The sequence below is a fragment of the Platalea leucorodia genome (genome assembly GCF_965183815.1).
Source record: "Platalea leucorodia genome assembly, chromosome: 9".
NCBI lineage: Eukaryota > Metazoa > Chordata > Aves > Pelecaniformes > Threskiornithidae > Platalea > Platalea leucorodia.
In genome coordinates, this window is record NC_138831.1 from 6,914,704 (window position 1) to 6,939,783 (window position 25,080).

Sequence of the window (25,080 nt, forward strand, 5' to 3'; positions counted from 1 at the left end):
TGTTACAAGCTTCGTTTCAGCCCAGCTGTAATTGGCCTGGGAATAGAAGGGAATACAGTGCTTGGTGACTGCATACGGGTAGCAGTGCTTTACATGGTTTTCTAAAGTTTTAATTTGAATTTTTCAGCTAGTTTCTTACTGATCAAATAAGTGGTTTGGGATCAGTTGGACTTAAATTTCCATAGAGCCAGTTGGTGCATACTGTTGTTCTTCGCATTCCGTGTCTGCAGATCTAAGGGTTTTTTTGTTTGTGCACGTTTGTTATAGCACAAAAGTTTTCGCTGAGGTGCTCTGAGAAAGGTAGTTGAATTTATTACAGACTTTTTACTGACATTTGTGTATTCACACACCTCCAGTTTGGTTCAGTCAGATGCATAGAAACAATAAGCAAAATTTGCACATAAAAAACCTGAAACAATCTATGTCCTCATGGAAGCTATGCATTCCTTTACAATAAAAAAAATATATATTGATTGAGGTATAAAAGAAAAACCCTGGGATACAATGTAGGACGCATTCTTTTCTGTTTTGGTTGATGAATTTAATTCCTTCTAGCTTGTGAAGTTGTAGAAAGATTTCTTCATTACTGGCCTCTCCCTCTCATGTCGTAAGGCATTGGTGTTGCACGCTGGGTATTTTGTCTGACAGATGCAACCGTCCTCTGGCTAAAAGGCAGTGCTGCCTGTCCACCTCGCTTGGGTGAATCACATGTGGCGATGTTACTCGAGCCTTGCTCGTGTTGGGATCGCTACCCAGTGCGCTGTGGCCTCAGGTCTGCAGGCTGGGCCTGGAGATTCATTCAGTCCTGAGTGAAGTTGTTCTCCCTGGGATTTTCAGATGTGGTTTAGAATAGGTGCAGTTATGCTAACCAGGATAACACTGTGCCAGCATATTCCGCACGCTTGCATCTGTATTCTTTTAAGGATCTTGATAATTTTTGTGTTGAAGTATAATTAATAGTTCGGTAGTCGCTAGCAAAGTAAGCTATCTTTCGGGTCTAGACGGAGGAATTTTGGTCATATGTCATGGCTCATACTTGTTTGCGTGTGTATATCAGAATTTCCTTATGGAAATTACTGGAGTTATTGCAGGCATGTGCCAGATCAGAAAAATGGCATCAGTGAGTCCTGGCTTCTGTGAATCATCTTTGGATGGTGGGTTTTCATGGGTGAGGAACATGCCTTGTTAATGTTTTTTAAGCAATGCCAAGTTTGTAGTCTCTGCTCAGCAAAGATTTAAACTTCACAGTGTAAACTCCAGGGAGTAAATATCACTTTCCTAATGATTCCTGCTCCTTCTCTTCCCAGCTCTGACTGAAGGTTATGTTGGCTCTCTGCATGAAAACAGACATGGTAGTTCTGTGCAGATACGGAGGCGAAAGGCTTCGGGGGATCCTTACTGGGCATACTCGGGTGAGTTGACTTCTTCAGAGGACTGAAACATGAAATATCTCCAAAATCAAATTGTTTACTTGCTTTTTGCACTCAGAAATCGCTTAAATCAGTTTTACAGTATATTTTCTTCTGCTGGCTTCTTTGCAAACTCCTTCTACACACATCCTCTCCTTTCTTGTGTTCCTGCCATTTATCTGCAGGATTTGCCCAATTACTCTGCTCCTTCTCTCAGTCTTCTTTTAGTTCCTTAACACACCCTTAAAAAGGCGTACTCCCGCAAACTTTCCTTTACTCTCCCTGTCCAATCAGTACATTCCAAAGCTCAGCATTTGCTTACCCTGTCGAGCCTTCTAGGAAGACTGTAAGCATCCATATATACATCCAGATAAAAAAAAAACAAACCCTAGAAATTTTACAATTATTTCTTTGTGTGCATGTATTTTTGCGGTAGTGTATAGTGACAACGAGACCTGTCAGTGCAGCATCACACCAGGATGCGTGATGCTGAGAAGGTAGGATATTGGGAGGGTATTTTATTGTTTGTCCCACTGCTTTTATAAGTCTTATGGAAAACCTGATGCATCTGCACAATTTTGAAACGCCACAAATCAAAATATACTTCAGAATGAAGTCTTTAATGTATGGTTTGACGGTTGGTTCAGGTCTAGAAAATTTCAGGTCTGTATTTGAGGTTGTTAAAAAAACCCAACAACTTGAAATCGTATTAATAGCTATGTTGACTCTGAGGAAAAATATCTAATATCTAGAAAGTTTTTATGAAGATTTCAAGCATCATAATGAACTTGTGTGTGCTTTTTTGGAAGATCTGAGATGCATTTCAAACATTTGGTGCTCGTCCAAGAGGAATGCTGTGCAGGCCTAGTTTTAGCTGAAGGAAAAATAGTACTTTCTAAGAAGCCTGAATACTGACACCAGGTAAACAGGCAAATGTTAATTTTTGAGTGCCAACTCCTCTCTTTTATACAGACCATAAATTTCATTGGAAATGAATGATTATAGGTAAGCTTAAAGGTTTTTTCCATTAATACACAAAATACCAGATGTCATAGGTTTTCTCTATTAGATCGCAAAGTACAACCTATCTCATTTGCAAATGAGGTCACGCAAGTAAAATAAATCTAAACATTTTAGTAATATAGGACAAATGACCGCTTTTTGTTAGGCTTGGAGATTATCAAATGGACAAATATTGCCGCAAGATATACTTCCATATTGCAGCTTAAAATAACTTTTTTAGAATTTTAAGCCCCTAAACTCATAAAGAGTAGAAATAAGCAAATAGAGGAAAAAAATTGTATGTTGGAATGAATGGCCTGGTCCTATCCGCTGTCTCGTGTAAAATATTACAAGTTAAGTGCCACTTAGCAGGTTTATTTTGTTTGTGTTACTGAAAAATGTATTTGGAATATTCATTGCAGGTAGTTAAATGAAAAAGTTGTAAAAAAGGTAAAACACTAATGGAATTATTCTGTTGTCATATGTGTTAAAACCCTTTGCTTGAGTTACTGGACTTGTGGTTGGTTTGGTTTTTTTTTCTTTTTTTTTTTAACCAGTCCTGGTTTTAAAAAAAATGGGGGGGGACGGGGGGGGGACACACACAACTCCCCACCAACAAACAAACAAACAAACAAACCCAAAACCCCAGGGAAATAAACAAAGCAACAAAACCCCACAAACCCACCATACATCAGTTTATGCATAGACAGTTTTCCTAATTCTGTTTTTGTGATGGTGTTGTTCTCCCTTTATGAGCAATATCACTTGTTCACCCCTCCAAAAAAGCTTTTACCACCCACGAATCCTTTTAGATTTATGTCAAAATAAAATGTATAGTCCTGATGTGTAATTATACCTTACCTTTTGGGGTTTTGCATCCTTTTGTCTATTGATAAATCTCCTGCTTCTACGAGGAAAATAGCCAATCTGTTTTTCAGAGAACAGATAGTGACTTCTCAGCTGTCAATCACATGCCATTCTACCTGATTAGTGCTATCTAATTAGAACCTTTTTGTCACTATTGCTGATAAAAAGAGTAAATTAGGAGATGGAAAAGGTGGAAATGATATATCTACCAGCACTCGTCAAGAAACCAGAAGAGGATAGAATATCGTTTTCTCAGGATGCTATGTCAGGCTACTGTTTGAACAGAGTGACTTGAAACGCCATTCCAGGGGAATGTGGTTTGGGACCAAGTATTTCAGCTGCAGAACGTGAGTCTTCACCAAAGGTTTCATGCCACGAAATAGAGGTGTGAGCAACAGCCTGGGTACTGCGTGTCCCGGCTGCGTGGGTTGTGTGTATACCGCATCTGAGCAAGCCCTTCCTCGAAGTGGATGGAGATCTGGTGTCCTCCCGAGCCATGTTGTGTTCTCTGCCTGCAAGGAGGAGCAGCTCTGCCCCGCTGAGCCCCGCAGCAAGCGCCCGCAGATCTGCATGAGAGCAGGAGGGACAGGGCCACAAGTGAAGCATGAATGCTGAGATGCTGGCAACGATTTGGGTTGTGTCTGAGAGGGAAAAGGCAAAGGCAAGTAGAGACTTGGGAAAGACATGGTTATTTCTAAAGGAATTTTCCAGGATTGATTCTATGTCCTGCAGAAGGCTCAGTATTGCCAGCATCTCCCTGAGAAAGGGAGGAAATTAAGATGAGCAAAATAAAGGCTGCTGCTTTGTCATGGCTTTTCCTATGTGGGAATTTCTCTTTCTTTCCTCCCCTCACTTGGTTCCTTCCAGCTCCACGTGGGATTTTCAGCCAGGTCAGCCTCTCTTATCTGCTGTCTTTTGTCCATATTTGTTCACTGAGGGGACCAGAGGTAATGAAAATGCTTAGCTTCTGTGTTTAGGTTGAAGAAGGGAATAAATGGTGGGTGGCAGAGCCCAGATGCCAGACAGATGCTTGTTTCTAGCTGTGCACAGTGAGGAGGACGATCATGTTATCTGTTTCTTTCTCCTTGCTTTCCCGTTCCCCAGAATATTTCCCAGGAACCCTGAGCAGGCCTTGGCTAAGCAGTTTATGTATTAACAACGTTTGTCCTGCGGGAGGGGTTTTGGACGTGACTAGGAAGTTTACATCAAATGAGCTTACAGAGAGTAGAAACTTTACAGTAAGCAATTAATCTGTGTCAATGTCTGTAAAAGAGCTTGGAAACCATTATCTGGTAGGCTGCTTCCCTTCCCTGTCCTCAAATGGTTAGGCCAGTTCGCCTCCAGCTAGTTGTACAACATCTGCTGGCCCAGCCCCAGCAATTATGGGCAGGGAAGAAAGTTATGCTAGACTGTACGCTGGTGAACGTGAAGTTTCTTCTAAGGGAATTTGCCAACTGGAGTAAAAAAGACCAGGACAGCTTCTGCCAGCCGTCAGCGGACAGCCATCTGTGGAACCCCAGTATTGAACAGCACGCCCATGTCTCTGCTGGGCCTACATTACGCTGAACTATGGCTTTATATTGATTTCAATTGAGCTATACTGATTTATAGCAGCAGAGGCTTCTCTGCGTTTATGGCTGCGCCTGCCTGCTTGCGGAGCTTTTGTATTTTGGGGCTTAAGTGTTCTGTAATAAATCCTGAGGTGGGGTTGGAGAGGTCTGAAAGCAGCCAGGCAGTTGTGGTTTTCCTGCCTGGGGGTGAAAAAAGGCCACAGCTGTACTGCAGAGAGCCCTCGAGTCCTGATCTTCCACAGGGTGTATCTGTCCCATACTGTGCTTACAGAGTAATTCCTCTGTAGCCTGTAGGAAACTACTGCTGCTCCATGCTCTTGTGGAGGGTGAATGGTCCAGGAGCTGGTTTAAACTCTGCAGATCAGGAATTTTCCTGGTTTGATGAGCTGTCTATGGCATTACCACGTACTGCCTGGTTATATTGCTCCTTTCAGGCACAAGAGTTTAGAGAGAATAAACTTCAGTTACTGATCAGGAGTCAGACAACCCTTGGGTGTGTAACATCTGTATAAGGCACCTACATACCCAAATGTCCCTGCGACAGGACCCCGTGAACTTCAGCGCCCTGCGCTCATACTGCGTGTGCCCTGGACAAAGCCGCGGAGCCCGCACCACAGAGCTCTCGCTTCACTGTCTGATTGTAAAGGAAAGGATTTTTTAAGCCTTATAAAATAAGCCTGTTGTCTACAGACACAATTCTGACTATAACATTTATTCCAGTTCAGAAATAAAACTCACAAAAATAAAGACTAGATAATTAAATGAAGAAGGCCCATTTGAAATGGATTCTGTCAAAAAGACAGAAGGAAACGCAATCAGCCTTTCAGAAGAAACTTCGTTAAGTCTACGCTAGCAGCTCTTTAAACCAAATTCAGAAGCGAGCAAACACTGAAAACAGAAGACTAACTTGTCTTTAAATAGGAACTGCAAGACTGAACAGAGACTCAGATCTCCTAGATGTTCTTTTTAGGATTTTTCAGGAAGCTCAAACTACATTTCTAGGGGGATTTCTCTGTGCATGTGTATTCGTGTATGCTTTGGCAAAGCATTTATTCCATGATCGTGTCTTACGGTTTGCCAAAGACTTCCTAAACTGTGACTGGCCCCATTACTTGCAGTGTAACAGGAATGTGGAATAGGCGCAGCCCAGTCAAAGAAAGAAGTAGGTGTGGATCTGAATGTGCTTCAGTGCAGTCTTTTCTTTTCACAGTGATCTTTTCTGTTAGACTAACCACTGAATGGACAAGTTTGAAATGATTTTTAGCACATCTTTACAATTGCCACAGAGCTCAGTATGTTTCTAATACCCGTAATAGTGACAGATAGCAGTTCAGGTGCCTTGTCATCAGTGTGGAAACATTTTTGTAAATATATAAGCTGTTTTTTAAAACAAACAAACAAACCAAAACAAAACTTGAAAAGAAATCCTACAGAAATATGCAATTGAAACATCTGCCAGATCCAGGGCTTTCTGACTGGCCCTCCCTTGTGTAATGGATGCTACTTCACAGAGCATAATATTCCAGACATTTAAAGATGCCTCTCAATGTCAAGTGTTGCATCTGTCAGTGCTGAGAACACTTTGCAGGTGACCTGAGCAGACCCTATTTTGCCTTGCAGTAGCCCAGAAAATGGCTAGTGAGAGGGTCAGGACTTCAGGAGGAGATTATGGTATGAGATGCTGACGCAGATGCTTGTATCTTAAGTGACAGTAGCTTTAAAGGGCCCATACCTACTCATATCTGGTTTTCTGAAAAAACATTATGTAAAATTAACCTTACAATTATTGCATGAAATTGTGGAAAAACAGAAGTGGCTATGGGGAAATATTGCTCCTTACTCTGTTATTCAAATTGGGAAACTCCTCTTGGAGTCTTCAGATATAAGATGTGATGTTGAATTATTCCAGTGTTAACATGTGTGATCAATGGGTACGGAATGGGAGGCTGCCCTGTCCTGGGGCAGGAGGCTGTAGGCGATGGTGCCTTTGTCACTGGAGTTTCCCAGTTGAGCTGTGGTGCTGGCGCTGGCGGGGCTGGTGTACCCTGCTCTCGTGAGGCTGTTCTGCTGATCAGCCTCAGTGTTGCAAGCTGACTCATTCAAGGAATACTCTCTTGAGTAATCAAAACCATTTGGGCTTCTCAGAGAACAAAAAAGCAGACACTGGCCAAGGATGTATACGTGTTCGTTTTACTTATTTATTTAACTGTGGCTTTGTAAAGAGAACCCTATATAGAAAATGCATACAGTTGTGTTTTCTCTTTAATCTTGTGGTGTATTCAAGGCATCTCTTTCCTCTTTGTACCTTTGATCTCTCATTTTCTGTGTGAAATTATTAGCACTACTTAAGATGCTTCTGTTCTTTATGCGTGTCCTTACTGATGTTTTTTCTGTATAAAATGTTGGATCCTTTCTCTCCAAGATTCTGTGCAACTATCGTGAACATTAGTACAAGTTAATAGAAGAAAAATAGGCATCACAAGATGACTCTGTGCGTGGGGAGAAGTGTTGATTAAGAATAGGGACTGTGGGCACACTGTCATGCTAGTGGACACTGTCAGTGTGTGAATGCTTTGTCCTACCACACTTAGGCAGTTATTGCTGTCCTTTAAGATGCTATTATTTAAAATATAACCGGTGGTGAATATAAGAATGGAGTGTTCTTCTCAAAAGCAATTCCTGACATTAAAACAGGAAAGATCAGTAAAGGTTATTTCCTGAAAGACCAGCAAATGGTGTTAACTGTGATGAAATGTAACTTGGTGCTGTCCTTTGTAAATGTGTGAATTTCTCTCCCTTTGCTTAGATTGTTCTCATTAAATAAGCTGCTAATGTGAATTGGACAGGAAATAATCAGCACATAGTAAGGAAAGCATCAAGACTTATTGAACTGAGAGGTAACTAATGGCCTATTTGCCGTGGTCAGTATTTCACTCTTTCTGTCCCTCAGAATAATAAATCTTGATATTGACCAAAACTCTGGCATACCGCGTGCACGGTTATCGTCCTGCTGTAGGAGTTCTCATCTCCGTTAAATGCAGGATGGTCAAAATGAGCAGGTTCTGGCTCTCTCCCTCCCTCACTCTTTTAAGCTGACTTTCTAAAGAGGAACTAAGCTGAGAGAACCAGGAAAAATATTCCCATTAATATCTGATCAGTAAACTGAGCTTTGAATATTTTATCTGCGTTCATCAGAAATGAATGGTAGTCTTCACTGAACCCTGCTGAAACCAGCTGTGATGCACTCATTTCCATGTGCAATCATATTAGAGTAACAGTTGTTCCAGAAATCAATGCTACACTCTTTCATAAGAGAAACATGGAAAACCATAGCTTGAGAGTTTGCTGTTACTGTCTAAGCATGAACCCTGATTTTTCATGTGCACAGCTAAAGCAAGGGGAATACTGCTGTGTGTTTTGTCAAATAAACGGGAAATACTATCTCTATATTTTGATTGTTTGTATTCTGACGGTACTGGGTCATGAGTCTTCATGTCCACGAGGTAGGCACTGTACAATTGTGCACTAGACATGGACTTGTCTGCAGAATCTGTATCAAAATATATGCTTACTAGGAGGATGTCAATGAGAATGCTTTTTATCTTTCTTTAACTATTCTGCGTTGTGAAGTAACGAATACAAAATGCTATCTTTTGTTTTTGTTATGAGAATGAAGACATAAGTTTTCAAGTACCTATGCCTGAGAACAGGATATATCTTCCTAACCATAAGCTAGTGTGAATAAGGAATTCACAATCACGTTTGTCTTGAGTCTTTAACATTAGCAGTCCTCTAAGGAGAGCCAGCCTTGCCAGAAGCAGTCCAAGTAGTCTGTATCATTTTTACTAAGCCATATTGCTGGGGAACACAGCTCTGATTGAGAGTCTTGTCATTTACTTTGTTTGTCTATTGGCAAGTTTCTAAATAATCTGCTAAGAAAACCTCAGATAGTAATTTAGTTTCTACTTAGACACAGACACGATTTCCTTATTGAATACCATTAATACTGTTTTCTCACTCTTCTTGCCACCTTTTGCTGTGTGCCACGCTTACAGTTTATTCCAAGTACTGTCATAGTCAATCCTGGTATCCAGTCTGTAATGAAATGGCTGACTGAATTTTTAAATGTTGGACACGGTTATGGTGAAATTGCCTTTTTTTCTTTTTTGTTTGGCAAGGTTGTTTCTGGAAGTTGATTGTTTTTCATGACTTAAACACATTAAAGCGAACCTCTGATTTTTGAATGCTCTGAATTTTTTCTTTACTGTTTTTGAGTAGATAGGCCATTGGCAGATGAACAGCTTTGAGGAGCTTAAATATAAGAAGTGCAAAGAACCAGACGTTCCCTCAACTTTCATTCTTTCATGAAGTTTTTCCCTACCACAGCACAAAAGTGTAAAATAACTACAACAGATGCTAGATGAAACCTTCAGAGCTTCAGATACAGTTGTTTCAATACTACATCAAAGTATTTTTACTTTGCACTGCTGCAATCACGGCTCTGGCTATCTGTGCTGTAACGAGGAAGCACAAAGAGCTGCTTTTGCTGGGGAGGGGGGAACCTCTCGCTTCTTTAAACGTACTGTGCTTTTTGTTGCATTTTCTTTCAGTGTGAACACTGGGACATTTGTAGAAAACCTCTGGAATGGCAACAACCAGTGCACTGTTTCATAAAACTGAAAGTGTGCTGAAGTGCCGTAAAAAGTTGTCAATTTAGCTGATTTCTAGGCATTGGAATAGGAAACAGTATAAAATATTTCAAGCTCCTTAGACATAAAAACATGTGAAATGCCTATATTTTAAACATACAAAAGAAAGATGGAGTATTTGGGTAGCAGCTGTGATACAAGCTCAGCAAACGGACTGGAGAATACACAGAAGGTTGGAGTCTGCTGTTGCCTTGAGGTTCTTGAATGATTGCAGGAATACATTGAACTTCCAGTCTTGATTTCATACGTAACTGAATGCATATAGGAGAATAACAATGGGGGAAAAAAGTATGCGAACAGCAAGGATACTGCAGTGAGAAACCAGGGAAGCTCTGAATAGCCTCGTCGTGTGTGGATAAAAAAAAGTAGCTTGGCACAAACATTATTGCAATAGTCCAAGCATGAAATAATCAAGGAATGAATCAGAATTCTAGTTGCAGGATATAAGTGGAGTCTTTGTATGAAAGGGCTGAGCAAGGCCAGTACTGCAGTTGATGCAGTAGCTGTAGAATTATTTCTATTATTTTTGCGATGTCAGATGGCTGCTTTTTGTCATTCCAGTTGCTGTTCAGAAGATAATCTTTTCAGTATCTTTGCCCTAGGAATTTCCCCATCTCTCCCCTTTCCCAGAAAGTGTCTCCATCTTGCAGAATGTGGCATTGAAGACTTGCAGTTTTTAATCATTATGGTCCTTGAAAAAGCAGCCCCTGCCTGCAAGAGGAGTCCTTCTGCCCCGCTGGGTTCCCTCGCAAAGGGAGAGTGAGCAGCAGCAGCGGTGCTGTGCTGGCAGGGCATTCCCACCCAGCGCCTCGTCAGCTGCCAGCGGGGCAGTGGCTGCCGTAGGTGGGCGGAGGTGCCATGAGTTTCTTCAGTGTTGAATGTCACATGCCTATTAGAGAAAGGCAGAATTGGAAAGAGTCTCATCTATGTATGTTCGGAGGTGTCCTTTGGCACTGCAGTATGAGTGCTTAGCAATTGAGGGAGTTCTAATTCTTGTAATATCTCTGAGGTAGATGTGTTTACATGGTGGGAACTGAAGGACAGGGCAGTTTAAGTAATTTCTTTGATATACCCCACGTGTTGTACAGCAGAGTTAGAAATTCAGCCAGAGTTCCAGTGCTGCGCACTGTTTGTTCGGCCACACGTCCAACCTTACGAAATGCTAATTGAAGAGATCTTGGCTGCCTTGGTGACTGCTTCTTCTTGGGGGAGACCATGTCAGTAGGACAGGTGGTGTGAAGCTCCTGAGCTAACAGGAGGCCTTCGTGGAGGGGATCCAGCTACAGAGCTTAATTCTTCCTTCAGCAGCAAACTGAACTTTTCCTTGTGCTGGCTGCTTGGTTGAAGCTCTTGGTTCTGTTTGGTGCTCGCAGTTTTTTCCAGTGGGCTTGGGACAATGTTGGGCTTGAGTTATAAGATATTCTTTTTCTATTCAATACACTGAACATTGGGCTCTAAATTACAAAGTTTTTTAGTAAAGACAGCATGTGCCCAAAGAGTTGGATGGGCACACTTTTAACCATCAAATTAAATAAATATGAAATCCTGCAATGGCGTGCAGAGCTGTGCATATAAATTACATCTTTAAACAGCACTTGAATGATTTTCTGGAAATGTTTTTAACTCTCCTCTGAACTCTTAAGGGTCATCTCTGTAGCCCTCCTATCTGAGGGAGGCTATTGGCACTGGAATGATTTATTGAAGAGGTATGCTGCTCTGTAATATAAAAGTAATGTCAAGCCTTACTGAGAACCTGAGTATCAAGGTTCTGTTTTTGTAGAGCTGGGAAAGCAAGTGGGTTTAATTCAATCGAACCCTGAATGAATGTTTCCTAAGTATGTGTTCCCACCCACTCCCATCTCTTAACACTGCCCATTTGTGAGGTGAGTGGGACTGTGGGTTGATGTTTTCAGGATAGTCAGTGAGATGACTGATTTCATGAAGAATTAGGAGCCCTATCTCCCTGTTGCAGAGATATGAAGATTGCAACTTGAGCTGACGTAGTAAGGACTGGTGGGCATCGCTGACTCAGGGAGTCCTTATGGTTGAACCCTCAGTAGGGTGAGATACCTTTGAAACATGTAACTGCTTTAAAAATACTTAAGTGGACTGACTTGACCAGCAAGCAACTTTTCTACCAAAGGAGTCTTTGCTGCCGTGAGTATTAGGCCTTCTGCCCTTCTCCATCTCAAAGAAAATCCTGCCTGTTGTCTTTTAAACAGTACTGCTGAGTTTAACCTAAGCCAGCCTGTTCTACCCGTGGCTGAAGTAAACCCTTCCTCCCCTACCTTTCTTTTTGAATGCAGTCTTACTTCATGCGTGTTTGCTCCACGCTGCTATAGGATTACAGCCTTGCAGGCACGTACACAGATACACATCTATCCTAGCATAGCTGCTGTAAGGTAAGGTCATATTGTGATCACAGTTGTAAAGACCAGGAGGGCACAGAGAGGCTGGGTGCCGTGTCTCAGGTTACCCAAGCGTGGCTGAGCAGAGGGCTGAACTGAGGTCTCTGAAGCTGGCCCGTACTGCTTTTTTTTACCTTGCTGTAATTAGAGCATTCAGGCCAACATCTAAGTTGTCCAGCTGCCAGAAAGCTCAGGAGGAGCTGTTTCACATGGGGTTCTTTATTTCTGACTCACTTCCGAGCCTTTCTCAACTGTCTTGGCGTATAAATTTCCTCAGAAATGAACAAAAGAGGAAACGTTCCTGCAGTTGAATGCCTGAAGGTGATGAGTATTGGCACGTGGACTGCAGTTTCTGTTGTTTTTCCTATGTGGAATAGTGAAACAAATGTCTCCTGTCTCCTTCCCAATTCGCCCGTAATGCACTCACAGCTAGTGCTGAGGTGACAAAGGTCCCTTAAATGTTGATCATGTGCTTTTGCACTGGATCAGGACCTCACAGGGCTCCTTTGCTGTATTTCCCATCATCTGGTCCTTGAGCACTGGGGTCAATCCCATGTGCCGAGCTCCTGTAGGAACAAATGGGTAAGCGGATGCACTCAGGATGAAGAACTGGATGTTACGTGATTTGCTTTGCGTTTGTGTGAATATATTTCTCAAGTACAGAAATAAGATTTACCCTGAGGTAACGACGGCAGTGAAGTCATGGAGAGTTTAGATCAATTCACGTTCGGTTTTACATGCTGTCTTTTGCTCCCGAGGTGTGGTGGTGTGGCTCAGGCTGCTGCTGAAGCCTTCCGGCCCCTCGGGATATGAAAAGCCATTTTACATGCCAGATGCTACTCTGCTCCTAACCAGAGGTGACGTGAACTTTTCAGATAAATTTCAACTTAGAAGCTTCTGTGGCACTTCAAATCATGTTTTTAATTTATATTTCTGTAGTTGGAGACTTGAAATTGAGACACTTATCTGCATGATACACTATTATCATATGCTGATCTCTCAGGAAGGGGATTTGTTATGTGAAGAAAGTTTGCAGAGAGAATTGCATGTGACTTCTGTAAAGAAGGGTCGGTGTATGTAGTTCAGTTACTGTTTGTGTCGCACAAGGGCTCCCCAGATGTCTGCAGGACTTAATTGCTCTCAGTGCAAACACAGAAAAGTTACCTCTACCTTAAATTTGTACAAGCCATCTGAGAGATGGCTTGGTGTTAAATGCATGAATGGCTGAAGCAGGGTGTAATGAGGTGAGGCCTACGAGCTGGAGAAGGTACTAAGAGCTTTCCCTTTCTCTGCTGTTAAAAAACCCCCAGACCTGTGTAGCTCCATGAGCAGCTAAGTGCTCCATATTCCTGTGAAAAGTCTCCAATGCCTAAGAAGCTTTGAGCTGCTTTTGTGGCCCTCAGTGGTGCTCCCTGCCACTGTTCCCCATGTTGACGCTTCCACTTCACGAAACTGGTGGCTGTGCTGTACCTGTAAGATCACCCACTTCTCTCAGATTTGGTCAGAATTAGCCAGCAGGTTCGAAAGTAGTGGGGGAGGGAAGGGGAATTGGTAGACCAGATGCAATAGAAGGCTCAAATGCATAAGCCTGTTTCCTTAGGAAACTAGGCTAATCCATTATGGGCCCCTGTTCAAAACTGCAAGCTCTCATGAGTAGCTTTTCAGAGTACAGGCCAGTTAAGTCCCGCTTCTGCGAGGAAGTCCTTGCAATTTCAGCAGATGGGTTCTTAAGACTGGAGAACATCTGGGTAGTTCAAGTGATCAAAATATTAGTCACATTTCTGTCCCGTTGTGCTAAGTGAAGTATAACTGCTCAGAGGAAACAGTCCAAGTCCCTGCAGCCTTTCCGTTTGAGGCCATCCATGGTCTTGATCGTACGTGCCAATGAAGGAGGTCTGCACAGAAGCCCTTGGAAGAGGCCGTGGCAGACAACCATCTGTTTGCCATTAACAGAAGACCTTAAATTAGGGAAGGTGGTTGTGGTGTGGTGCCTGGGCACGTGTTTCAACATTGCATCTTATGATTTCTGTATGAACTGGAGTGCAGAGTACGGTAAACATTTTTCAGCTTTTTTTCCCCAAAGTACTATTGGAAACTGTAATAAAAAGTAACTGCTGGGAAAGTAGTTTTGCTGAGTTATGCTATTTTTGAAAATGCATAATACTCCATAGGCTTTTAAGTGATACTGGGCATATTTAACATTCTTTGATGTTAATTTCCTGGCATATGGACATCTCAACTTATTAAAATAAATAAGTACTTTCAAATTTAATGAAATGATGGAGGAAATGGCCTTTTTTCACATTCACGTCCGCTCCGCTGGATAATTTAATGTTTTAAAATGTAAGTTCATATTAAAGTTTAAAATTCAAGTATTGGTTTTTGAAATTCTGTAATAAAAAGGTTTTTCTGTAGGAGAGATGTATGAATTAGTGCGCATGATAACACGATTAACAAAGTCTAGCTGGTGATTTCTTCTGTACAAAATGCTAGCTGTAAATCCTCCCGCTAGGACCTACAGCGGCGGTCTGGTGGCAGGATTTTCTGGTACTGGGAACTGTTCCTTTCCTGGGGCATTACTCTGTAGCCTGTCAGACCTGCCAATTGCCTGGATTCCAGAGTGAAGGGACATCTGTGGAAAAGGTCTCCTACATCATTCGCCTTTTTCTTTTTTCCCCACATTTTACTGTCTCTTGGAGCTTACACTGTAAGCTCCTTGGGGCAGAGGCGGTCATTTGTTTATGTTGGCTAGCAACAAGATCTTTATATCTTCGTTTATACTAGATGTGTATGTTTGCTTCCAAGGTCTTTGCATCTAGTGGAAGGATTTCTTTATAGCCTTAGGCATTACTGTGTTATTAGTAAGTATAGGAAATGCACTTTGGTCCTCTCTTCTGTGCTGAGGGAGGGTAAGAATTCCCTGGAGGATAAGTAATGCTGGATTTAATTGACTGGATATAAATATTTGAGTCCTAAATATTTAATGGAAGTCATTGTGTTTGAATGTAGGGATGTGCAGATGATGGAAGTTTGCTCTGTGTCTTGCATTTCTTGAGAGAGTGCTTAGGTGCTGTGTTGAAGCTAAGGATGGCTTTATTTCATTTCAAGGCAGACTAGAAACTGAAGAACTTATTTTCAGGGAGAAAAATGGCAAGGGACCCGAATGAAAAACCTACTCAGCTGAAGCAGAGGTGACAAAGTTCACTGTGATTATATTGATTTTAAATTACTGTGTAGAGCTGGGACTAGCCTATGTCTAGTCCTGCTCGTGATGAGAAGAAGAAAGGAAGAAGGCATGAATACTCCTCTCTCCTCTGCTTCTAAATATTTTGATACCAGTATGATAACCGAGAGAAGTCTCGTCCTCCTGACATTCCCGACATGCAAAGGCAAGGGCTTTCTAGCATCCTCAGTGGAGCTGAAAGGGAATAAGAGGCACAGTGAGTCTGAAATGTGTTTTTTCCTCAGCAGCCTACCCCTGTGCACTGGCTGCCTGAACCGGAGAAGCACGCAGCGCCCTGTTCAGTGTGTAACAGATGCCTCCAGTCTGTGTGTGCCCCCAGCTCTACGAGAGATGACATTAATAGGAAACAGAGCATGGCTGAGTTTGATGAACTTTTGGTGAAAAGTGCTACAACTGCCTATACCACAAATTATAACTAAGCTAGAATTACTAGCAATTAACAGCACCAATATTCATTTACTAGAAGTTTTACAGAAAAGTCATTACTGTTTAACTTTATGTACTTTGCATTTTTTTCATTGTCAATGAGAAAATTATTCAGTCAATAAGAGCTAATGTTTTATTTTAGACCAGTCTTATCTATTTTAGTATCTAGTGTGCCTTTTGGGAACGAGAACTAAGAGCAAATAAAGCTAATTGTGATAGAAATTTGATATGTTATTGTAATGAAACTCTTAGTTGCCGCATGACTAAAAGAGCACAGAAAAATGTCTTGTACCTGCACTAAATCCGGGAAAGTTGTGATGGGAGATGTTGTGTCTCCTTGTTTGGTGTGATGGAGAGAATGCCTGAGGCACTTGGGTAGGGAAGATGACTATTTCTGTTTCTTCCCCATGGTTTTTCAGCAATCTGACATAGTGTTCATGCCTGGGCCTATGCCAAGCAGAGATGCAGCCTCCAAGTGAGACTTTATTACTACAGTCCTAGATGATTAATTTTGTACCAAATTGTATGGGCCTGATTAACCCAGAACACAGCAACGATGCTGTTTTAAAGATCTTCAGTGCATCCATTACTTCTGTTTCTAGTTTGCTTCTTCACAAGGAAAATATTTGTTTTTTTGCCATCAAATCTTCAGGTAGACTCTGGGCATAAAAATCACATGGAGTGGCTTGTGCATTTGTTATGTTTAACTCGGACTCCATTGAGGGAATGTCTAAGATATCCTTACTTGTAGCACTCCTGGAGGGCCAGAGAGTATTGCCCCCCCCGTCACTGTAAGGGAGAAAAGAAAGCCGTTATCTGTTTTGAGCCATCCAGAAGACTGAGAAAGCTGAGACTAGAATTGAAATCAGGGTTTGTAGATGTGCTTCATCCCTTTTAAGACGCAGGCTGCTTCTGTATGTGGTAGCACACTTGTCTGATCCACCCAGGGCGGCAGGTGCTTTGTGTATTTTCTAATCAGCGAGGCTCTAGCTGCCTGGAGCAGGAGCTGTTATTCTCGCAGTGCGGTGCTTATTGAAGCTGCCGAGCAGGCAGGAGGATGCTACCTGCCTGTTAGTGTCGGATCTGTGGAAGTGGGAAGAGTTGGGGTGGCTCTGCAGGGAGGGCAGGACTGCTTTTGCATACACAACTCTTGAGCTTTTTTTATAAGATGTTGCAATAGCTTTGGGATGTGTTTGTTGGGTTTTTTTGTTTTTAATTTTAAGCTCCCAAATACTTTGTAGCTCCCTTGTAGAAGTGCAGGTTAGAATAATCTATCCATATTTTGCAAATCACCGAACTTTAATACCTTTATCTAAAAGTGGTTTTTTTGGGCACTGCTTGGCTCTTAGAAACCCTCTGTTCGTTAAATCACTCTTGAGGTTTTGCATAGTTCAGGTCTTTAAAAAAATAAAAATTGAAACCCCAGTTCTTCTTATTGTCCCTGGAAAAGCCTTGTACCCTTATCAACATCCTCTGGCTTGTCTGGGGAAAGCAAATACACCCCCTCATGTCAATGGCCATATGCGGGCACAGTCTCATATTATTTCTGTAGGATCATGACTTCTGTGACCCCTTGCAGTGGAGTGTTTGCATGAATAAATAATATGATAATGTGCTGCTGGCTGAACTTACCCATACTGGGAGAGCAGGGATGGTATGAAGCAGGGGGCACCCATTCAGACACCTGCACTCGTGAAAAGAAGCATTTTTACCAAGTATGGAAGAAGAAAAAATGGGTGTGGGAATCCTTTCTCCATACAGCATGTGCAGTCAAGCGTCACCTGCGTGGCCCCATCAGAAGGCCCCTGTCCTAATCAGAGGTTTCATAGCCGGTGGAGAGTCAGGTCAGACTTCATATGGGCCTTATTGATGTCTTTTGAGATGAGGGCGCTTAGCAGAATCAGCTGAATCATAGAATCATTAAGGTTGGAAAAGACCCTTAAGATCATCGAGTCCAACCATTAACCTAGCACTGCCAAGTCCACCACTAAACCATGTCCTCGAGCACCACATCTATCTGTCTTTTAAATACGCCCAGGGATGGGGACTCAGCCCCTTCCCTGGGCAGCCTGTGCCAGGGCCTGACTGCCCTTTCGGTGAAGAATTTTTTCCTAATATCCAACCTAAACCTGCCCTGGCGCAGCTTGAGGCCCTTTCCTCTCGTCCTATCGCTTGTTACTTGGGAGAAGAGACCGACCCCCACCTCGCTACAGCCCCCTTTCAGGCAGCTGTAGAGAGCGATAAGGTCTCCCCTCAGCCTCCTCTTCTCCAGGCTGAACAACCCCAGCTCCCTCAGCCGCTCCTCATAAGCCTTGTGCTCCAGCCCCTTCACCAGCTTCGTTGCCCTTCTCTGGCCACGCTCCAGCACCTCGATGTCCTTCTTGTGGTGAGGGGCCCAACACTGAACACAGCACTCGAGGGGCGGCCTCACCAGTGCCCAGTACAGGGGCACCATCACCTCCCTGGTCCTGCTGGCCACACTATTCCTGATACAAGCCAGGATGCCATTGGCCTTTGTGGCCACCTGAGCACACTGCTGGCTCATGTTCAGGCGGCTGTCGACCAACACCCCCAGGTCCTTTTCCGCCAGGCGTTTCCCAACACGTGGCAGTTCTGCTTTCTGCTTCTTTTCAGCCTAGGTCAGACTTCAGCTAGAGGTGAGAGACTTGGGTCTCGTTATCTGTTCTCATCAATCCTCAATTTCTTTGCCTCCAGACATCTTTCTTCCTTGAATGTCCATAACAAGGCAGAGATGTCCAGCCAGTTACACTGTTCAGTCTCTCCTGCAAACACTTTTTTGAATAATTGTGCCCTTTCTCCCCAAGACTCGCTTTTACAAAAGGATGTATTGCTGACTTTTTAGACACTAGATTCCATTATCTTGATGCAAAGACATTGTCTCCCTAAATGAAGGGAAAATTATTTTTAATCAATGAAACTATAAATGCCATTCCTGTATGGTTTTAAACCCAAAGTACTGGAAACACTCTGATGTTGTCCTGCCTGTCTCTGCCTCTGAGAGGTGTTTCTCAAGCAAGCTATGTTCTTGGAGGCTGACAGGGAAAGCGTACTTCTTAAACAAAATCAATTCCAAAAAGTCAGGTTTTGGCTCCCTGGAAGCCTATATTTTTTGCAGCCACCTGTCCTGACTGCTTCCTGGTGTGATTTAAACCTGTGCAGTCTGCCAATGTGTGCTGATAGAGATTGTTTTACGGTAGGCTGGGCTGTGGGACCGTGTCAAGATGTGCTTTTGGAGTGTTTCACTCCCTCCACTACGTGGAGGTGGGCAAAAACCCAAAACCCTGAGTCGAAACTTCGCGTGGTTCATATGAAACTGTTAGACTGTAGACTTAAACGGCACACAGATTGAACTGTCAGAAACTGGGTCCATCTTCGCTTACAAAAAGGACAGATAAAGGAAGAAGCATCTCCTGCAGGCAACTTCTACAAGCAGAATTTTATTATATACAGACCTCCAGGATAATCAGACAAGGATTTTGATTTATGAGATAACGGTTACCTTTAAAATACTGAAGGGAGGATTCAGGAAAAGATTACTCTTAGATTAATTAGCGTTGATAGAATTGACACAGGTATAATGTAACATTGCCAGAGTGGATGGAAGTCACTAGATAGACAGCCAGTGAAGGCATGTTTGTATAGTGTTGTGCTCACCTTATCTCGTTTCTTGTTGTACAGGTGACTCATGTATGAATGTGAAATGAGGTTTTCTGTGTTTAATGCTCTGATAAAGAACTAAGTATTGAAGTTTTATATAGGAAGTGCATTATACATTAATTTAAATGAAGTTCCTCCTTTGACAGTCAGTTTCTCTCCTAATATTCAGTGATCCCTGTTGTTTTTTTTTACTGGGTATGGATATTAAAGCAAAGCCAATTGATGGAAAAGAGGAATATGTATTCCACAGCAGTAAAATAGATTGAGAGTTTTGTCTTCAATGGCTTAAGAAGGTGCTTTCAAGACCTTACGGTATAAATAAATCCTGCAGACTTAAAGCTTTTTTTGCTTGTTTAATCCAAAATGATACCAGTATCTCCTACAGAAATTGATAATACAGAGAAAGTGTAGGACTTCATTTTCAGGGAGATGAATCTGGATGAATAAATGCTACTGGAAGGGAGAATTTAGGAGAAATCTTAATAGAAATCTCCAATTAGTTGAATGGCTGGTTATCTGTGACAAGACATAATATTTGCTAGACACTGGAAGCTGCAGGAGTACTTGCAAAGAAAAAGGTAAAATAAGATTAAAGTTTGTGTACTGTGTGTTGTAAAACATGGGCAATCTTTGGAAGGCTTTATAAGTTTTTCAGAAAATATTGGGAGAAGGGTATTAGTGGAGTGTAACATTATGAAAATGACAGTGTTTGGGTACCTTGTTAAAATCCTTGTCCAACAGCCATTTTATTACACTTGGCTCTAATTTGATAAGCAAGGCTGGCAGAATTGGGATCTTCTATTTTTGTTAGTAAAGGCAGCTCTATGAAAATAAGGAGGAAGAAAATCTATCTCTTTCAGTGCATAAATAAAAATAAATTGAAACAAACTGAAAGCTACGTGGTATAATGGTATGAAGTGTGACCACTAAACTCCTTTCATCAGATACTTCAAGTTTAAAAAAAAAAAAAAATGCAATCCTGCAGGAAGTAATTTTATGAAAATTACAAATTCTATTCTTAGTCTTAGAGATGGCTTGAATCTTGCATTGATTAGTCATAGATGTGAGGATCAGGTGAAGTGGCATTAGCTGATTTGTAATTGCAGAGGGAATTTTATAATGTAAAATGTCTATACGTGGCTGAAAATGTAAAAGGAAAAAACCAAGATAGCTCTTGAAACTGAGTGCTACCTGTGAAATATGGTTCTTTATCCATCACTGACACTTTTCCAGGTGACCTGCAAAACATCTGTCAATTCTCAAGCAGTGACATTTCCTCCTGGTCACCTTGTAGTGCAAGGCTAATTTGGGGTTTGATCACCTCTTCCGAAGCCAGTTGATACCCGATAGAAGCGCACACCTGGGTGTAGCACATACCCCTGCTTTTGCATCTTGGGTTTTGTTTTCCAATAGGAGATGGAGACCTGTGGTGATCTATGTTCTGCAGTCTTGATAATAGCATTTTCACCTGATGAAACAGAGGATATCCAGACTTTTGAAGTACCCTGGCATTGCTGGGAACTGAAGCAGCAACATTAGTGTTTAACACAAGTAAATGAAATGCTGTAAGGCGAGAGGCATGAGGCAAAGGGCCACTGGAACAAAACTGAGAGATGGAAGTAAACCAGAGTTGCATCTTCTTTTACTGTATTTGCCTTGTTTCACTGCTGAATTGTGAATGTTCCTACTTCCCATGGCAGCTGGGAAGTGTCCTGGGAGGTGGTCCTGCAAAGGCCTCAAGTGCATACTGTCTATACCATTGCATCTGCTGTACAAACCCAGAGAGGGAGGGGAAAGGGATGAGATTTTTATGGTTTTTTTTTTTTTTTTTTTTTTTCCCCCTTGCCTGGAAGAGTCAGAGAAGAAAATAAGAGGCCGTTGACTTGGTGGCCAATGACTGGTCATCACCTGTTGCTCCCACAAGAGCTGAACAGGGGATTAGCATTCCCTGTGCTCCCCCTGCTATTCCTGCCCTCAACCTGAATTTTTTTCAAACCCTGTTTGCGATGAAAATGCAACAGTCTGGCATGAATGAACACTGATACAGATCTGTCTAAGCTCCTTTCTCACTTCAAACTCAGTGATAGTTAAGACAGGATTATAAAGGAGCAAGAAAATTCTGCTCAGAAGTCTTGAAATCAAAGCAGTTCAGTAAAACTAAGGTATTCTCAAACCTTTGTGCCAATTAACACTGGGCTGTGACAGCAGAGGTTTTTTTACCTCATAAAAATTCTAGCTTGTGCTTATTTGGGTGGGTGGATTTAAGCAGGGGGAGCCTATAAGACTTCCTTTTGATTAGCTTTCCCCAGGCATTACGTCAGATCAAGCAATGCTTGACAGTTGGATCTTTATCACTTCAAAGAAGAAAATATTTAGCATGATACAGAGATTAGATGCCCGTGCTGATGCTGTTAACTGTGCTGAGGACACCTTTTTTTCAGCCAAGTACGTGTCTCAGGGGAGCTGTTTCTTGCTGCAGAACAGAAGCATTTAAATTTTTGAAAAATTTCTATGATTTTGGTTCATATCCTACTCTTATAGCATAAATTTGTGAGATCAAATTTTGCAGTCACTTAAGCAATCATGAAATGTAATTCATATCAATAATTCTGTAAAACTATTCATGTGAATTACACTGCATATATGCTCTTAATAATGTCAGGGCACTAGCATCCAACTGTGCATGAAATAAATAAGAATACTGTTGTAGTCCTCTTCAAGCTTGTTTAAAAATTATTGATTCAACCCAAGTAACGTCATTACCTATATAGTAGGCGTTTTTACAGTGGACCTTTTCCATTTTAAAATTCAATTAAACACTGTATGGCATAATTAATTTTTTCATTGTATTACTTCCAGGGAGAGAAATAATTGGCTACTCTTACAAAATGTAGTTGCTTTAAAGAAAAAAACAAAATCAAATTACAATATTTTCCAACTGCCTAGGATCCTCTGAGAGTAATGATGCTACAATATACAGAGTTCACTCCATGCACAGCTGAAATTTGGTCAGCCAACTCCACAGTGAAATGAAACAACCATTTAACAACACTTAAGAACAGCACAAAACAGATCAGTATGTGAAGTGAAGAATATTAAACTTCACTAAAAGTTTTAGGTGGACAGAATGTCATTACTAAAATTGAAATTGTCAGGCTCCTGGGATTAATATCCCTGTACTTACAAAAATTGCTGTAACGTCAATGACCACAAGTAGTCACGACCTCGGTTCTATTTGGAGAGCTTTTAAAGGTCTCCTATTGACCTTAAAAACCCAATTTCCAATGTTTTAGATAAGCCCATTATTGCAAAGACAGGAACACAGGAGGATCCATACTGGAGCAACGACTGGGTGCCTTAGTTCAAGGTTACATCTCCAGCTGTGGTCTGTGGTTAGTGCTTGTGAATTTTTTATTAAATAAAAGTAACGCTACCTGACTACAGGCTTCGAATCGCCTCTGTATGCTGCTGCTTTGTGCCATGTTAAGGCTGCCAGCGGAGTCAGAGTTTGCAGAGAGAAGGAGCTGTTGCCATGGGAATTTTGAAAGCTGTCGTTGTTTCACCCTTTGCTGGCAATTGCGGAGAAACGTGACTCACTGGAGCAAATTCTTCCCGGGGTGTAGCTCTGCTCGGCCACACCAAGATGCCTAGCAGATACGGAGACGGGGATAGCTGAAGAGGTGGACACAAAGGGGGAGGCTTGCTTTTCCCCTGCCCAAATCACCAGCAGAGTTTGCAAGTAGCCAGGCTGATTTGGAAATTCGTGACTCCTAGGGTTGTTAGGCCATCTTATTCTTTTCCCAGGGCTTGTGCTTCTCCAGCAGTCTCCAGGAGGAGGTTTTCAAAGGAGTTCTCTATTCCTATAGAAAATGGTTGTGAAAATGAAAAACTCTTTTCTAAAGGTCAGCCTGAGCGGGGTGCTGAATTGACATTTGCGCCTTTCAGAAGTTCCTCTGAGTTGTCGCTTTGTTATACATGATGGAGAAACTTACTTACAGGGCACTAAGTAATTTTGTTTTATTGTATTGTTTACTGGTCTTTTTTTTTGGTTATAGCACCTGTTTGATAGCTCTCTGGGCAATACTGTTATAACCAGCTGCTCTTGTGGTTCAAACCCAGATTTTCCTGGCAAAATTCTCCTTCAGTCTGACACTTCACAAGCTTTTCCCAAGCCAGAGATGAATGAATACTCTTGGAAAGTCTGCTAAGATTCTTTAGCCTGCTATTTTCTGTGCTGTCTAAGAATTTAATCCAATAACCATTTCTAGTGGCTGTGTCAGGCTTTTGGATCAGAGCCAAATCATGCCAAAAAAAAAAAAAAGTTTAGATGTTTATGAGAAACATCCTTCCTTGGCAGCAGAATGTTGCAGATAAGTTTGGGTCTATCCCCCTCATTTCTTGTGTGCCCCTGTGCTCAGAAGAGGTAAAAAGAGAATACTACTTTTTATCCCTTGCCTGTCACCTCTAGTCTCCTAAGAAAGTAATGGTTTGACTTCATATTGTTCCTTCCTCTGTGCTCCCACTTTTCACTTCTTTCCTTTCCCAGTTTGCTCACTGGCACTGAATGTATAATGCAGTGACGCATGGAAGCGATTCCTCAGTTATTTTCATTTAAACCCTGAAAACTTCTTGCAGATCTTTATGAACCTATGTCATCAGACTGCGAATGGACGTCATCACCAGGCTGTTTGCTAGATGTCTGATACCTGGCTGTTGTCCCATTTTCTGGGACTTTGTGGCTGGATGGAAGTTTTGGGCTTGCTGTCACCACATCCCACATCTGAACACAGAAACCAAAAGAAATCTGAATCTGTTTCCTCATTCTGCTGCCTCTTTCTTGATCTACAATTTGTGGGCAATGAAATAAAGCAGGTGAAGAGCCTTATCTTACATTAATCTGTGAGAAAAGGTAGAGCTCTGCTTGTGAAAACATCTGCTGGGATATTCACCTTCAGACGACTCGCACATTGGTGAAGAAATCAGTGCCCAATCTGCTCATTTTATTCATGTACTTCTTACTTGCCCATTTACTTTCCCCCAAGCGAAGGATGACTTCTTCATTGAGGGCTGTTTTTCCTCAGTTATCAGAGCACAAAATAAAGCAGCTGTTTATACTGATTTCTTTCATTCTGTAAGGATCATTTAGTATGCAGGAGACCAAAAACTTCACATGCACCACAAGAAATCATGTGAGTCTAATGATGCCATTTAACAGACAGTGTTTTTCTTGGCATAAATTAAGACCCCTTAGAAAAAGGTGATAAAAATTGGAAGAAGCTGTGTTGTCTGAGGAAGATGCTGAAAAAGAGAGGAGTGGATTGAGGAAGACAGTTTTGTAGTTTTAAGAGCTGATAAATCTTAAGCTGAGCAAGAAATGTATGTTGCCGTACACTGAAGTTCAAGAATCGCTGTTGTTTTCTGAGTTGAGATGAAGTTCCTGTGCTTATGGAAAGGCACTAAGTAGAAGAGTTTATTTTTTTAGCGTAGATTCCTGTAATTCTAGGGCATTGACTTTTGACTCCTGAGAGAAGACATTGCAGAGGAGACAGTGTCTCAATTAAAAGAGCTTTTCAGAAAGCAGTTAGGAAGAATTCATATTTATAATCTAGACATGCAAAATATATGTTAAACAGGTTGATTAAAATGGCCACCCACCTAAACCTGACAGCTAGAGCTCTGTCGTGCCTGGAGCCTGAATTCTTAAAGGGAAATCCCTCTCTTGAGTTCATGTTCTCTATTTTTATAATTAAAATAGACTGACATTTC

At 41.8% G+C, this 25,080-nt stretch overlaps 1 protein-coding gene across 1 annotated transcript in view; it reads left to right on the plus strand.

The window, feature by feature from the left end:
• The window catches only part of PTPRG (protein tyrosine phosphatase receptor type G), a 415,182-nt gene that overhangs the window by 90,797 nt on the left and 299,305 nt on the right, over window positions 1-25,080 (plus strand). The window contains exon 2 of the mRNA XM_082322783.1: window positions 1,308-1,412. Within this exon, the coding sequence (XP_082178909.1) occupies window positions 1,308-1,412 (105 nt within the window). The remainder of the gene's footprint in view (window positions 1-1,307; window positions 1,413-25,080) is intronic.